Source organism: Neomonachus schauinslandi, chromosome 10 (genome assembly GCF_002201575.2).
Source record: "Neomonachus schauinslandi chromosome 10, ASM220157v2, whole genome shotgun sequence".
Classification (NCBI taxonomy): domain Eukaryota; kingdom Metazoa; phylum Chordata; class Mammalia; order Carnivora; family Phocidae; genus Neomonachus; species Neomonachus schauinslandi.
Window position 1 is genome coordinate 59,760,367 of NC_058412.1, and position 17,478 is coordinate 59,777,844.

At 34.4% G+C, this 17,478-nt stretch overlaps 1 protein-coding gene across 2 annotated transcripts in view; it reads right to left on the reverse strand.

Moving 5' to 3' along the window:
• The window catches only part of SANBR (SANT and BTB domain regulator of CSR), a 47,477-nt gene that overhangs the window by 10,285 nt on the left and 19,714 nt on the right, over positions 1–17,478 (reverse strand). The window contains exons 7-14 of one of the 2 annotated variants that reach the window (XM_021699185.1): positions 15,866–15,952; positions 15,645–15,755; positions 13,461–13,584; positions 12,699–12,851; positions 7,891–8,036; positions 7,036–7,135; positions 5,822–5,854; positions 4,497–4,596 (exon numbers count right to left, since the gene is read on the reverse strand). In XM_021699185.1, coding sequence (XP_021554860.1) covers positions 4,497–4,596; positions 5,822–5,854; positions 7,036–7,135; positions 7,891–8,036; positions 12,699–12,851; positions 13,461–13,584; positions 15,645–15,755; positions 15,866–15,952 — 854 coding nt within the window. The remainder of the gene's footprint in view (positions 1–4,496; positions 4,597–5,821; positions 5,855–7,035; positions 7,136–7,890; positions 8,037–12,698; positions 12,852–13,460; positions 13,585–15,644; positions 15,756–15,865; positions 15,953–17,478) is intronic. The other variant, XM_021699186.1, reaches the window with a different exon arrangement.

Here is a 17,478-nt window from a genome sequence, read left to right on the forward strand (position 1 = left end):
GTCAAATAAATAAATAAAATCTTAAAAAAAAAAAAAAAAAAGAAGTCAGAAATGAGCAGTCAGAAAATGAGCACGATTACAGAAGATCTGTAACAGACAACCAAACCAACCTGTCTTGACATTTATAGACCACTCCACCAATAACAGCAGAATTCATATTCTTTTCATTCACATCTGGAACACGTGTCAATAAAATGTAAGGGATGAAACCACACTGAGTATGTTCTCCGACCATTATGGGATTAAATTAGAAACCTGTAACTGAAAAGTATCTGGACAATCTGAAAATATTTGGAAATTACACAACATACTACTAAATAACACATGGGTCAAATAAAAAAACCATAAGGGGAATTAGAAAATATTCTGTGTTGAATATAAATGAAAACAAAACATGCAAAGTCTTCGGAAATAGTTAAAGTGGTGCTGAGAGCAAATCTTATAACTTTAAATGTTTATATTAGAAAAGAAGAAAAATAAAAAACCAATGATTTAAGTTCCTTAAGAAGCTAAAAAAGAAAAAAAAGGAAATTAAGTCCAAAGTAATTACAAGGAAGGAAATACTAAATATAAGAGTGAAAATCAATGAAATATAAAACAAACTACAGAGGAAGTCAATAAAATCAAAAGCTCGTTCCTTGAAAAGATCAATAAAATAAACCTCTAGCTAAACTGATCAAGAAAAAAGTGATGAAACACAAATTACCAATATCATCAATGAAAGAGGGACATCACTACAGATCCTTCAGACAGAAAAGGATAAGAAAACACCATAAGCAACTTTATGCCAATAAATTTAACAACTTGGATAAGATGGAGAAATTCCTTGAAAGACATAAGTTATCAAACAGATTCAAGAAGAAATAAAAGACGTGAATAGTACAATATTACAGCTACTAAAATCATAATTAAAAACCTTCTCATAAAGAAAACTCTAGGCCCAGATGACTTCACTGCTGAATTTTATCATATATTTAAGGGAGAAATAATACAAATAGCACACAAGTTCTTTCAGAAAAGAGAAGTGAGGGGAACACTGTCCAACTCATTTTACAAGATCAGTATTATTCTGGTAACCAAACTTGAAGACATCACAGAAAACTAAAAACAACTAATATCGCTCATAAACACAAACAATCCTTTTTTTTTTTTAAAGATTTTATTTATTTATTTGACAGAGAAAGACACAGCGAGAGAGGGAACACAAACGGGGAGTGGGAGAGGGAGAAGCAGACTCCCTGCCGAGCAGGGAGCCCGATGCGGGACTTGATCCAGGGACTCCAGGATCATGACCTGAGCCGAAGGCAGTCGCTTAACCAACTGAGCCACCGAGGCGCCCAACACAAACAATCCTTAACAAAATACCAGCAAGTCGAATTACATTAATATATAAAAAAACAAATACCTCATAACCAACTGGAGTTTACCTTAGAAGACTGGTATAACACTTGAAAAACCAATGTAATTCATCATACTGATATATGGAGAAAACCTAGATCATCATCTCAATAGATGGAGAAAAAGTATTTGACAAAATTCAATACCCATTCACTATAATTCAGCAAATTAGAAACAGAAAAAAACTTTTTCAACCTGAGAAAGGGCATTTATGAGAAACCGAGAAACCAACCACTAACATTACATTCTTAATGGATAAAGACTGAATGCTTTCCCCCTAAGATAGGAACAAGGTAAGGATGTCTGTTCTCACCACTTCTATTGAACATGAGGTCCTAACCAGTGCAAAAAGGCAAGACAAAGAAATACAAGGCATACGTATTGGAAAGGAATCTAATAAGAAAAATTAAGTGAAATTAGCAAGGACACAGAAAAAAGGTCATTTGGAGCAACTGAAAAATTTTCCAACTGAAAAACTGGACAATTTTTAAAAACCTACTTTCATTTGTAACAGAATAAAAAAAGCACTTAGGAATAAATTTAATAAAAGATGTTTAATATCTGCATACTGAAACTATAAAATATTATTGAGAGACATTAAAGAATTAAATAAATGGAGAAACATTCCATATTCATGGATTGGAAGACTTGCCATTGTAAAAAAAAAAAAAAAAGTTATTTTCTCCAAATTGATATATGGGTTCAACACAATCCCAATAAAAATTCCAACAGTATTTTTGTAGAAATAGTGACCTTTACTTTAAATGTATAAGAAATGCAAAGCACCTAGAAATACCAAAGTAATCTAAAACAAAAGAACAATTTTGAAGGACATACATCACCAGATTTCAAGAATCACTAAAAACTACAAAAATTAAGACTGTGGTATTGATATACTGATGTAAAACAGACATAAGAATCAATGAAAGAGAACAAAGAGTTTAAAAATAGATCCACATGTAAATGATCAGTTGATTTTTAAATAAAGGTGTCAAGGTAATCCAAAGGGGAAAGAGCATTCTTTTCAACAAATCATTCTGGGAAAACTGGCTATGCCTATAGGAAAACAAAGGGAAGCTCAACCCTTAACTCATACCATATACAAAAATTAACCTGGAAGGATCACAGACGTAAGTACAAAAGTTAAAATCATACAAGTTCTAGAAGAAAACAACAGAAAATCTTTGTGACCTTGGGGTAAGCAAAGATTTCTGTTATTAAAGCATGAAACATAAAAGAAAATTAAAACATTAGAGTTCGTGAAGTTAAAAACTTTGGCTCTTGTTCAAAAGACATCACTAATAAAATTAAAAGGCAAGTCATAACCTGGGGACAGCTATTTGCAAAACATATTGACTTGTATCCAAAATATATATAAAGAATGCTTATAATTCAATAATAAGGCAAACAATCCAACTAAAAAATAGAAGATAATTTAAACAAACACTTCATGAAAAAGATATATAAATGGCCAATTAGCACATGAGAAGATGCCTAGAACTATATATCCACTAGAATGGCTAAATTAAAAAAAGTAATAATACCAAGTATTGGTAGAAACGTGTAGCAACTGGAACTCTCATACATTGCTGGTGAGATGCAAAATGGTACACTTTGCAAAACAGTATGGCAGTTTCTTATAAAGTTAAACATACACTTACCATATGACCCAGCAATTCCACTCCTAGGTATCTACCCAAGAAAAATGAAAACATATGTCCACACAGACTTGTATGCAAATGTTCACGGCAACATTATTCATCATAACCAAGAACTAGAACAACCCAAATGTCCATGAAATGGTGAATGGAAAAACAAATTATGGTATATTCATACAATGGAATACTACTGTGCAATAAAAAGGAACCACTGACATACACAACAATATAGATGAATCTCAAAAACATCACACTAAGTGAAAGAAGCCACACACAAAAGACTACCCATGATTCCATTTACATGAGACCTTGGCAAAGGTAAACCACTGTGACAAAAGCAGATTGGTGGTTACCCGGGGGTGGGATTGGGGAAAGGGAACTGAGTGTAAAGGGGCAGGAGATAATTTTTTGGAGGTTCTAGGTCTTGATTTTGGTGGTGGTTACCCAACTGCATGCCAAAACTCATCAATATGTACACTTAAAAATGGGTGAATTTTATTACATATAAATTCTACTTCAATCAACTGTGGGAAAAAACCTCACACAAAACATAGTAGCATTTTCTCCTTGACTAATTATAATTTAAAAATAACTGATAACTAGTTTTTTAATAAGAGGATTCGACACATGAAGAAAAATTATGTAAAACTTGGAAAAAAGACAAAGGGAGGGTTGTATGTCCTTTTAGTGTCATATTGGAGGACTGCTTAAAAGGCCCATGTAAGAAATTTTTTAATTTTCAAAGAAAATATCCTTGTATCTGACTTTCCTATCCACTGTTGATTGAAGGCCCAGATGCTGTGAAGTTTTATGTTAACTTGGAGATTTTTGTGTCTAATAGAAATGCAAATGATTTCTGTTTAGAAGAAAAGATAACCTCAAAGGTGATCGGTTTACTGCCTTATAGGACATCAATTAGTTTTGAATCTAACTTGCAATCCTCTTTAACATTCTTTTTCAAATGCCTATAAATATCCAAGTCTTCAAATGCTCTTTGAACAAATTTTCCCTATTTCTCTCACTAAAGAGTTCAAAAATTTTGACATAAGTTTCTTCTGTAGCTGTATAAAATCATGTTTTTAATTTTTTAAGAATCATACTCTGACTACTATTGTATAATGCTTCATTTGAGTGTCACTTCAAATCATCTCAGGCACACACTGATGTTAAGTTATCCATTTTGAGAAACCTATTAGGTTACACCTGAAATGAAAATGTGGAGTATTATTTCTCAGTACACTGCACTTTTTAAAATAACTGTGATTATTCTCTGTTAGTGCCAGGATTAGGGAGTCTTGATGGAGCCTCCTTTATTTTTTTTTCCATGTTGTAGCCTACCATATAGACTTACAAAGCTAACTCCTCACCCCTTGCATTAAAGCCTGCAGAATGCTACCCCTTCATAAAAGTGAGACTTGATTTTATCTTAGAAATCAGTACTTTGTTTCTTGGATATTTCTTCTTCATCTCCAACTTCATCTTCAGTGACCTCAGATCCAGTGGTATATTCTTCTTCTTCTGAAAATAACGATTGTTGTTTCTGAATTAAAAAAAAAAAATACCCTTTTAAAAAAAACATAGTATTAACATATCTCTCATGGATTCTTTCAAACACATTTATCTAAATTTATTTTGGATGAATGAGTCAAACAAGATCTGATAAAATGACCAATGCCTAGTACAACACTGAGGAAATGGACATAAGAATTTCTGTTAGGGACACCTGGGTGGCTCAGTCATTAAGCTTCTGCCTTCGGCTCGGGTCGTGATTCCAGGGTCCTGGGATCGAGCCCTGCATCGGCTCCCTGCTCGGTGGGAAGCCTGCTTCTCCCTCTCCCACTCCCCCTGTTTGTGTTCCCTCTCTCACTGTGTCTCTCTCTGTCAAATAAATAAATAAAATCTTAAAAAAAAAAAAGAATTTCTATGTTTAGGACAGGATCGCATTACATTAAACATTTTTAAATTATTTCCTTCACATATTCTAGCAGAGTGATGGGCACATAATAAGTCCTCAGCATTTGTCAAACTGCACCTTCTATCACTCAACTGAATGTATGTTCCTCGATATTAAGATTAAGTTAAAATATAATAATTGCCATTATTAAAGTAGTCTCATAAGCAAGGACAGGTACACATTCCCCGGATAAATGTGATCCTAGATTACTCAACCACAGCTGCATCAGCTTCCTGCATCTACCTACCCACCCTGCTTTTTGCCATCACTGATCCAAATTCCAGTGCCATTCTTGCGAATATTGGTGGCAGATGGCAGAGTAATGGCAAATAGGTAAAAGAAAAAAAGAAATCAACCATCCAGTCAAACAACCAAATGCCTGGAATTAATAGATTTGTTGCTTTGTTCTATGTCCTAATGTGACTTAAAAATGACTTTTAGAAGTCATTAGGGACACTTAAGGAGTACACAACAAGATAATGGATTATATGTCTGTTTTAAACAATGGCATTTTCAGTAAGTGCAAAATTATAGAAGCTGAAAAGGATAACACAAACAGGGGGAGTGGAGAGGGAGCAGCAGGCCTCCCACTGAGCAGGGAGCCGGATGCGGGACTTGATCCCAGGATACTGGGATCATGACCTGAGCCCAAGGCAGACACTTAACAACTGAGTCACCCAGGCGCCCTCTGAAAAGGATAACTGCACTGAATTAAAATCTGTAAAATAAGATATTGATAAGATTCTATTAAACTAAACTTTAGTTGTGGAAGAAAGAGATCCATGAAAGTGGAATATAGTTGCTTACTTACCAGTTGCAGAGTCCAGTTTTTCAGTGACAAAAACTATAAGAAAGACAAAGGAATCAGAGATTAATAAATCTCCATCTACCCAGACTGCAGCTCCTTATGTTCATGTGGAGACTGCGGAAGAGTTGAAAAACCCTGCAAGTATAGCTCCTTTCCAGGTTGAAATGTAACTTAAAATTCAGGTTGAAAATGATGTATTACAAATATCTGCTGCCTAGAGAAAGATGCGTATGTTTACAAAAAAAAAAAAAAGAAGAAAGAAAATCAACACATCCCAGTGTCATTTCCAAAGGATAAGCAAATCACATGTAGAGATAATATAACTTATTTTTTGAACTATTTCAATCACTTTTTTTAAAGATTTATTTATTTGTTTGAGAGAAAGAGCACAAGCAGAGGGAGAGAGAATCTTAAGCAGACTCCATGCAGAGCATGATGCGGGGCTCCATCTCACGACTCCTAGATCATGACCTGAGCTAAACCAAGAGTTGGATACTTAACTGACTAGGCCACCCTAGTGACCCTTCAATTACTTTTTAATGTTTATATTTTACTATAAATTAAGGAACCAGATATTCAAGAAATCTAATTTGCTATTTTGTATATAATTCATAAATGAATGTTAATGATTGAATTATTTGTAGCCATTTGGAGTTTACAATGCATTTTACATGGAATATTTCACTTTGTCAAGTAAATGCTACTTCAGCCAATACAAAGACAGGAAGTTCATAGGCAAGTGGCGATTCTCTGGTTGTCAGTAACAGGAATCAAAGGAATCAAAGCTATCTGGACATCTGAGAAATAATTGTTTTGAAACCTTGCAAAAACTAAACACATTCCTGATTACAATTAAAAAAAAAAAAAGAATTTCATACCAAAAAAATTTTATAGAATTAGGAGAGGACAAAATATCCCATTCACACTATCTTTAATCCTCAAATCAGTAATTGTCCATAATAAAACCTCTGAAGACCATGTTATATTTTTTCCCCAAATTTAAGTTGATTAGTTATTAGTTGAGGGCAAGGAATATGTCCTATTACCTTTGCAGTCCTACTAACTCAGCATAATACCTTGTTGTTATGATTAGATCGTCAGTAAATGCTTATTAACTGAAAATTTCAGTTTTGGTTCAAACCAATTATATTTCTGTCAAAGATTAAATGTCATCAATTGTTTATATCAATAAAGAAGAAGTGAAACAAGCTACTCACAGCATTGAGCTCCCCACTTTTGGGGCCCCATGGTGCATTTGGCTCCAGTAAAACATCACAATCTAGACCCTTTTCATCACAGGGACCAACCTCAGAATCACTTGAAAGAAAAAGACATGTTATGGAGAAATGTTCAATTTCATAAGAAATTAAATGCAAATGATATCTTTTTTTATTGGAAATATTTTATAAATTGCTCTTTAGAAACAGTTCTTGAGTATAAGGTATGCCATCTCAACATTTACATTTCTTAATTCATCTAGTGATTCCCCTAGCAGAAGACACTCCATATAGGGGAGCACCACGGCACTCCAAGCATCACACTTGCCAGGTGGTGAAATGGGTTGCTATGACTGGTACTTCTGTGAGAACGGCCTTCATGAAAGGCTCCCCCAACCCCCAACCCCAGCCTGACAGCCTGCTGCAACTGCAAAATAACAGAAGTGACTTCAGAAATTACTAAACTCAAGGAGTTCAAATTTATGCAAAGATGACCTCAACCACTGACTTTTTTTTCCTAGTTGTATCAATCAAGCATTCAAGAAGGGCTTAAGTAACCTGGGAAAAGAAAAAACCCTCAAAAAATGAATTGCAGGTCCCAACCTTTCAATCAAAGACTCCTTTTATTAGTTTTTCTTCCCCTTGGACCTCCAATATTTTGAAGTATTTTTCCTAACAAATAAACACCTGCTTGCTCTTAATGGGAGCTAACATATAATTTCAGTAAGCTTTCTGAAATAATGTAAACTATCTGGGGACTGACATTACTGATCTGGGGAAACACCAGGGAATGGAGGATTCTGAGATGGGAAGCATGAATAAAGCTGCAGCACAGCGTTATCCCCCCTGCCTCACCTAACTGTATCTTTAGAAAAAGGCACAACAATGACATCTTTGTGTTTGTGCAGATCGTCCAGTATTTTATCAGTCGGACAGGATGGCAAATCTCCACCTTCACCTTGATCGTGAAGAGCAACAACGTGGTCCTTCACTTTACAGCCCTGTGTTGTAAAAGACACCAAATTAGAGAGGTTGGTTTGTTATAGAAATATTCCTGTAAAGATGATTTTATGTTTTTGTTCTTCTTTGCCCAGCCATATCATCATATCAACCATTTTACAACTTTTTCTCAAGAAAAAAATAATACAGTTGATTCTTGAACAACATGGGGCTTAGGGGTGCTGATCCCCTGCACAGTCAAAAATCTGCATAACTTTTTTTTTTTTAAGATTTTATTCATTTATTTTAGAGAGAGAAAGACAGCGTGTGCATGTGTGCATGCGAGCAGGAGGAGGGGCAGAGGGAGAGAGAGAAAATCTCAAGCAGACTCCACACTGAGCACGGAGCCCGATCTCATGACCCTGAGACCAAGACCTGAGCCAAAACCAAGAATCAGATGCTTAACCGACTAAGCCACGCAGGTGCCCCTTGTCATTTTTTAGTTTATAATTCCCTACCAAAAATTTCCAAGCTTGGCTTCTATCAACTTAAACTAGTAATCTTATTTCTTTTAGAGCCTGTGTCAATAATTCCAGTATTTATAGTTTCTGTGGTTTGTTTTTGTGGCATAAATTCTGCTGTTCCCCTTCCTGGTAACCTACTTTCATCTATGTCAAGTTATCTTTGTATGCTGAATATTTTATTTAAAAAATTGTTTGTAGAAATAATTTGAGGTATAGAATAATGTTATTTTCCTCCAAAGAGAATTTTTACTGCTTTTGCCAGGTGCCTGGGAACAATAGCAATCCAAGATGACCTTAAACCAAGTTCAGGACTTGAAATTTCCTAGGCCATGCAACTGAATCGAAGCCAGTTGCTGGCTGGTTGCTATCCAGGCAAGTAATAGTTTACTTCTGATTTAATCTTATTTTCTTTGGATCCCAACGGAAAGTGTAAGGGTGGAAATGTTATTCATTTCTATCTCCATCCTCCAGACCTTGGACCCTGACTATTACCCAAAATTCTGATAGGGCACCTAAAGATCAGCCCAGCCTCTTAGCCACTTTTTCCAGACTGGAATTTGCTCCCTGGACAAAAATGGCCCTGAGTGCTGGCTCCCTTAGATTTCTATCATTTCCTGTACCTTAACACTACTTCCTCATTATCTTATTAGCTCTTTGATGCTTTTAATATAATCTTTATATTTCATTCACCTTTATTAGTTGCCTTTTGATGGGAGAAATGGTCTGAATTACTTGGTCTGCCATTAATAGAAATATAAATCACCATACGAACTATTTAGATTTCACTTAGCCTAAGAAATCACCTCAACAATATCCATGATGTCACATACAAGATTTATCATACAGTTTAATTACCATTTATTCCTCAACTGTCTCATGATGAATGGAATATAAGGGGTTAATACAACTAGTAAAAAGACAATAACAAGACAAAGAGTTACAACTTTTAGAAGTATTATTTACAACAATGTGAATGTGATAGTTAAAACAGAAACATCATAACCACAAAGAAATGCAATGACTAAAAATCCTATTACTGTAAAATATAACATAACTGTGGATTAATAAACATCTTGGGCCTATCAAAGCTAAGCTATTCCATTTTGCTTAAAGTGTCATACCCTATTTAAATTGCTTTGTACGCAAAGCATCTACCTAACATTAAATACAAACATTATATGGGTCACATATTACCTCACCAATAAAATTTCTGACTAATCAAAGTTGGTGATTAATTGCAAATATAACAAACTACCTTCCAGCTAAAATCCCATGATACACCATTTCAATAACATTCATGCTAATACCCCAAATTCCTTGGTCCTAAATCTCATCATACCCATCTGGTAAAACCCCAAACTGGATGAGCTCAATGACCCATTGTCTCCATGTTTGCACTCAAGCAGCTTAGCGCTACTGGAGAGAGTGACATAAAAGGCATGTTGGATTTCATTGTAAATTTATGATGACCAATCTCCAATGGGCTCTCAAATTGCTTAGTAACCTACAAGCTTTCTCTGGAAAATTCACTCTCATGTTTTCCAAAAAGACTATTTCAAACCTTCGATACTTCCTTCAAATCTTGGAACCTTCCCTCTTCCCCCTCATTCTTAGCAGATGGCTCTTCCTCCTACTTTATAGAGAAGAAAGGCATTAGATTGGGAAAATGTATCTAAATGATAAAAACACAATTTTACTAATAACTGCAACCATCCTACTCTTTCTCTACTGTTACAACAGAGGCACTGCCCTTCCTCTTGTCTAAACTAATACTGCCTCATAACCTTATACCATCAACCTCTCCTCAACTAGATCCCCACAGACGTTAGAAAAAGATCTCTAATATTTAAACAAAACAAAGCAGAAACAATAACCAAATACCTACAATGTAATTACTGACTTACCCTCTCCCTTTCTCAAATTTCCCAAAAGAGCTGCTATTCACACTGTCCACATTTGTTTCTCTTCCACTCCCTCCCTCCACAACCCATACCAATCTGGCTTTGGGATCTAGCACTTCACCAAAACAGATCTTCACACATGAATTCCAGATTACCAAAGTTAAAGGACACACTTCTTTCCTTATTTTATCTGACCTCTTGGCAGTATTTGGCATCACGGACCACTTTCTCTTTCTTCAAATACTACTCCTTTGATTTTCATGACAACATCCTTGGTTTTCCTCCTATTATTCCTGCTGCTCCTGATCATTGTCTTTTGCAGGCTCATGCTTTGCTATCCAGCCATTAAATTCTGGGAGTTCCTCTAGGCTCCCCTGTAGGCTCTCTGATTTTCTTATGCTCACCTATACCTGCTGGTTTCAATTCTTACTTATTTGCCAGAAGACTTAAAATTATCACCTCTAGGTAGCCAATTCTCTGAGCCCCAAAACACTCTTTGCCTGGTTGTCTTCTAAAACACCTCAATCTCAAAATGTCCAAAACAGAACTCATGAGCTTCTCTCCAAACCCAATTCCCTTCTTGTTTCCTTAGTAGACAGCACTACCACTATCCAGGAGCACAAGCAAGAAACGGAGTTATCCTGGACTTCTTCCTCTGTGATATAATCCATCAAGCCATTTCAGGTTTACCTCCTAAATACTAAATTCATTTCTACAACCTTAGGCCAAGCTATCATCCTAAGACTATGCAGTAACTCCTCTCATACCTGACTATACTTAATACTCCCAAGCCATTCTCCACACTGCAACTGATCTTCAAAACCCAAAATAAAGAAAAAACATGGCCTACAAGGTCCTACCCCTGCATGGCGCAACACCTATCTACCTCACCAGCCTTTCCTTAAACTACGTGTGTTTTCTTTAACAGGCAGTTTTGTTCAGTCTCTCTCATTCACTGTATTCCTTTTGGCCTTGGTATTCAGAGAGAAGTGCTCTTTCCCTCCTCTTTGCCTCACATACTCATACCCACCCTTCAGATTTCAACCGAATGCCAACTCCTTGACTTCAATGCCCAGGTCAGAGCAGCCTATTATAGACATTTATGGCCCTGCATACTTCTTCAAACATTTCTTTGCATGCTTCGTCCCCGCCCCTTTTGATACTACTGCATGAACTATAAGCTCCACGAAGGGCGAAACTATCTAATTTTACAGAAATTAGATTATTCTCTGCCTTGCACAGTGTGTGATACAACTGTGGTGCTTTATAGATAACTGCTGTATGGATGAGGAGGAGGAAGAGCTTTAGGTTCTTTCTCTCCACTGATGAAATTTAATTACATAACATTTTCAAAAGTGTTAGTGATCAAGGACCCTAACCTACAGCAATACTCACATATTGTACCAAGATATATGTGCAAGGACATTCATTACAAGACCATAATACCTTCAATCTGGAAACAACCTAAATGTTCATTGATAGGAGGATGGTTAAATAAATTGTGATATATGCACAGCTTAAGATATTACACAGCAATAAAGAAATGACAGAAAGATAACCTAGGTATATTGTTGATTGAAAAGGGCAAGTTACAGAAAAATATGAACAGTATGATCCTTTTTCCAATATAAAAAATTGCATAAATTTGTGCCTGAAATGTATAAAACAGGGGCGCTTAGGTGGCTCAGTCAGTTAAACGTCTGCCTTGGGCTTAGGTCATGATCTCAGGGTCCTGGGATCGAGCCCCACATAGGCTCCCTGCTCAGTGAGGAGCCTGCTTCTCCCTCTCACTCTGCCTGTTCCCCCTGCTTGTGCTCTCTCTCTCTCTCTCAAATAAATAAATAAAATCTTAAGAAAAAAAAGAGAAGGGAAGAAAATATTTTTTAAAAAAGGAAATGTATAAAACAAAGTCTAAAAGGAAACCGTTAACTGCCTCTGAGAAAAGATGCAGAACAAGGGAGTGGTGTAAAGATGGACTTCTACTTTTAACTATACTTATTTTTGTATTGTTTGAAGTCTTTCCTATATGAATGTATAACCTTTATGCTTTAAAAACAATAAAAGGGGAAAAGATTAAATAAGTGTTAGTGAGCACTGTAACTACAAAAGGGCAGCATCCAAAATTTACCTTTGCAGGGGCACCTGGCTGACTCAGTTGGTGGATCATGAGACTCTTGATCTTGAGGTTGTAAGTTCAAGCCCCATGTTGGGTGTAGAGATTACTTAAAAAAATAAAATCTTTTTTTTTTTTTAATAAAATCTTTAAAACAAACAAACAACAACAACAAACAAAATTTACCTTTGTAAGCTGAGTGGGATCAAACCGAAGAACCTTTTGGTTACAGCAGGGATAAATACCAGTGCCAACAGTACTCAGTGAACTTGCTGCAGTAGGATAAACCACTGTTTCTGAATGATATTGACAGTGTGAAAATTCTATACAGAGAAAAGCCTGAATAAAAGAAATATATAAAATCAATTATTATTCCCACAATGAAATTATACATCCCAAAAAACTTCACTCAGGACTACAGAATGTATGTTCCATTTATTTTTTAAAAATTTTTAAAAGATTTTATTTATTTATTTGAGAGAGCGAGAGAGCATGAGGGGAAGGAGTGGAGGGAGAGGATTTTTTTTTCTACTGAAAAAATAGATTTGGTCACTTAAAACCTGTTGATTTTCTAAGAATTAGGCAAGGCATGATTGTTTCAGCAGTGAAAATAAAAAGGAGGATGAAGATAGTAAGAGAAACAAAACCAGATGCAAGCAATGTTTCATAGTCCCATTGTTTTTGCCACTAGTTTCTTTAAAAAGATGTAAGATATTGTCCAAACACATCCAAACATACTAATTAAACAGCATATATTAAAAGAGCCTGATATGCTGGGCATCTGGCTGGCTCAGTTGGTACAGCATGTAACGCTTGATCTCGGGGTTGAGTTCGAGCCCCACATTGGATGTAGAGATTACTTAAAAATAAAATCTTAAGAAAAAAAAGGGTCTGCTATGAATGTTTGCAGAGCAAGATATCAAAAAGAAAAAGAAAAAAAAAACTCACCTGATAACATCTTGAACAAGTTAGCCAGTTGACTGTTCCCCACAAGCGCCAATATACATCTCTCCAAGATTTTAATTCTTCAAAAAGACTATTCAAATATTCATGAACATCCCAAGTCTTATCCCTGGGGAAAAGAGCCTCAAATATTATATTATTTTACAAGCAAGTAATATAAACAATTTGTTTTAGGCAAATGTTTTTAAATTTGTGGCTTATTTCCAAAAACATTCCCCAAATGATAGCTATGGGATGGACTACATGGAACAGTAGAAAAAATTTCATTTGGGAGTTTGTTTATTCTCTTTTTCTGTGGACAACAGAAAAAGATATGAAAGATTGAATGTCAAATTATTTTGCTAAACTAAATTATTTTGCTAAGCTATTTTAAATATGGTTTGAGCAGGCTAACAGTTGGGATGATGATGCTAAACAGAACCTTTATTCTAGGTTACTAATCATTGGTGATTCTAAACATTTCTTTATATTATTTTCAAAAGGCATTCTCAAGTAATTGAGTAATACAGTAATATATAATCAGGTCTTGGTAACACATATTTTGAAGTTAATATAAACTTAAAAAATAGCAAAGGCTTAAAACCCTATTTGCTATGTTCATATGTAACTCAAGTTCCTATTTTTTTCCAAGTCCCTTAATCATTTGAACTTCTGCTACCTTGTCCTTATTCAACAAATAACAAAATGTCATGACATTATTACAAACTGCATAGGCACATCTGTTTTAATTAAAGACAACTGAAAAAATGTCATCAACATCTGACCTACAGGAAAATACTTTAATAAAACAACAAAAATGGATGTTGAAGTCAATTATCAAATTTTTTCACTTAGTTAATAGTTATTGCTGTCAGAATGGAAGTGCTTTCCAAAAGGTGAAATCAAGTCTCAAGACAAAAACGTATAAAACCCCAGGTGCTTATAAGAACTAATGAAGATTCCCTTGATTATTGTATGAAGAGAAAAATGAAACATTTTAAACATGACGGTGAGGGGCACCTGGCTGGCTCAGTCAGAGGAGCATGTGACTCTTGATCTTAGGGTCATGAGTTTAAGCCCCATGTTGGGTGTAGAAATTACTAAAAAAATAAACGTAAAAAAATATTTTAAAAATAAGCATGACTGTGCTATTAATAATAGAGTCAAATGTGTTTCTTATGTTTTAATGTTTAAAATATGAAACTTAACATTTATACTGTTTTTTCCTTTAACAAAAGTGCTGTACATTTTTAACAAAGAAAAAAAGGACAAACAAATTTAAAAGCATCCATAATACTACCACTTAAAGGTAACACCACAGTTTACATTTTAGTGAATGTTTCTAGTTTTATGACTTTTTTTTCACTTAATTCACCACTAACAACTTGCTACATAAGTATATATACTTCTACAACATTATTCTCAAAGGCTGCACATTAAGAATTGATTAGGCATGTTTTATATGGATATACTACTACATGGATATATTTTAGTTCATTTAATCATTTGGATGTTTCCCCTTTTTTTCCTATCTAAACAATATAGCAATAAGTGTTCTTATTGAATGCTTTCACAAATCTAACATTACCTCTTTGGATAAATTCCTAGCAGGAATTTATTTATTTATTTTTATTTTTATATTTTTAGAGAATATATACATTTCAGAATTTTTGCTTTTCTGAGATATTACACCAATTTACAATATTCTTCCCCCAACTGAGAATGAGAACTGGTTTTGAACTTAAAGGGGAATAAAAGAGGACTATATATTGATGGAATACTGACAAAGCATGAAGAATAAATAGATTATGGAATATCCAGTTTTAAAGACAATTTCCTCATTCGCCAAAATTTACCTGAAAATAAATTTGATTCTCTGTCAAATTCAATATAACATTTTTATAAATAAAATCAGTTAGTGAAAAGAAATCATTTTAATGGCACTGACCAGAATATCTTTCAAGACTAATGCACAATAATTTTTACTATTTTAAAGTTTAAAAATATCATGAAATTTACTCAGTAAACAAAATACAGCTTTTACAAAACTTTGTTTTGAAAGCATCTTTCTAAGTCAAAGCTGAATCACATTCAGAAAAAAGTGTTATCCTATACCTTGTAAAACTAGTTATGTTTTTAGAAAAACACTATTAATTCACATTTAAAAATTGTGTTTTATTTTCACTGCACCTTATGTGAATGTAGATAATATTTCCATGTTGATCCACATTGATTTTTCCAGGAGTGCAAGGAATTCTTCTTTCTGTTTCTTTTGTTAAAAGTTTCTTACACAAATAGCACCTATAGCACAAAGACACAAAAACATCCAAGAAGAAAATTTAAGATGTAGTAAAATTAAACAATTTAGCTGCATTGTATAGAATACCAAAAAAAAAACCACATCACTGTACCTGTATAACGTCGCCGCATTATTCCGGGAATCTGGGTTCAAGTACTCAGGATCAAAAAGTCTCTCAATCTTCTTACAAAAAAGTTTACTATTAACAACAAATGACCAACAAATTAATTTTCTATTATTTACATTACTAAAGTTCCTTGATAGTGATGAAAATAAACACTGACCTATCTGCGTATGTAGAAAATAAAATTAATAAATCCTTGGAAAGACTCTCTTTGGGAATTTATGATATATTTATAGTGTTCTAAGTAAATAAACCTACTAATGATAAATGCTTAATCAAGAATGTATTTTCACAAGAATATTTTTTTGGAATATTCAATATTGAGGAACTTGAAAACATAACAATCCTGGGTCTACCAATAACTTGGTATATGATCTTTGGCAACTACTTAACCTCTCTGAACCTTGTTTTCTCATCTATAAAATGGGGTTAATAATTCCAAACTCACAAGGTTTTATGAGGGTTAAATGAATAGGGTTGTAAAGAGTGCCAGATACAGCATTAAGCATTTGACATATATTAATAAAAACTTTATTATAATGCACAATGTGACTAAACTTTAAGTCTTATGTCATTAAATCAACTGTACATCCTGAGGCCAGATCTGATTTAGGATATTAACCCCATTTTCAAGTATATACCAAAAAAATATTATAAAGCCACTGGAATTAAGACAGTGTACGACTGATACAAGTATAGAGAAAGAAATCAACAGAAGTGGACAGCTACATGCAGAAGAATGAAACTGGATCACTTTCTCATACCATACACATACAAAAAACCTCAAAATAGATTAAAAATCTAAATGTGAGAGCTGATACCATAAAACTCATAGAAGAAAACATAGGCAGCATAATTTCTTTGATATCGACCTTTGCAACTTTCTTATAGATACATCTCCTTAGGCAAGGGAAACAAAAGCACAAATAAACTACTGGGACTACATAGAAATATAAAGCTTTTGCACAGCAAGGAAACCATTAACAAAACAAAAAGCCAACCTATGGAATGGGAGAAGATATTAGCAAATGACATATCCAGTATGGGGTTAATATCCAAAATATGTAAAGAACTTATTAAATTCAATACCAAAAAACCCCAGACCAATTAAAAAATGAGCAGAGGACCTGAATAGACACTTTTCCAAAGAAGACATCCAAATGGCCAACAGACATATGAAAAGATGCTCAACATCACTAATCATCAGGGAAATGCAAATCAAAGCCAAAATGAGATATCACCTTACAAGTGTGCGAATGGTTAGACTAAAAAAGACAAGAAGTGACAAGTGACAGCAAGGATGTGGAGAAAAAGGAACCCTTGTGCACTGTTGGTGGGAATGTAAATTGGTGCAGCCACTGTGGAAAACAGATGGAGGTTCCTCAAAAGATTGAAAATAGAACCACCATATGATCCAGTAATTCCACTACTGGGTATTTACTAAAAAAGAAAGAAAAGAAAGAAAAGAAAGAAAGAAGGGAAAGGAAAGGCAAGAAAGAAGGAAAGGAAGAAAGGAAGAAAGGAAGAAAGGAAGAAAGAAAGAAAGAAAGAAAGAAAGAAAGAAAGAAAGAAAGAAAGAAAGAAAGAAAGAAAGAAAGAAA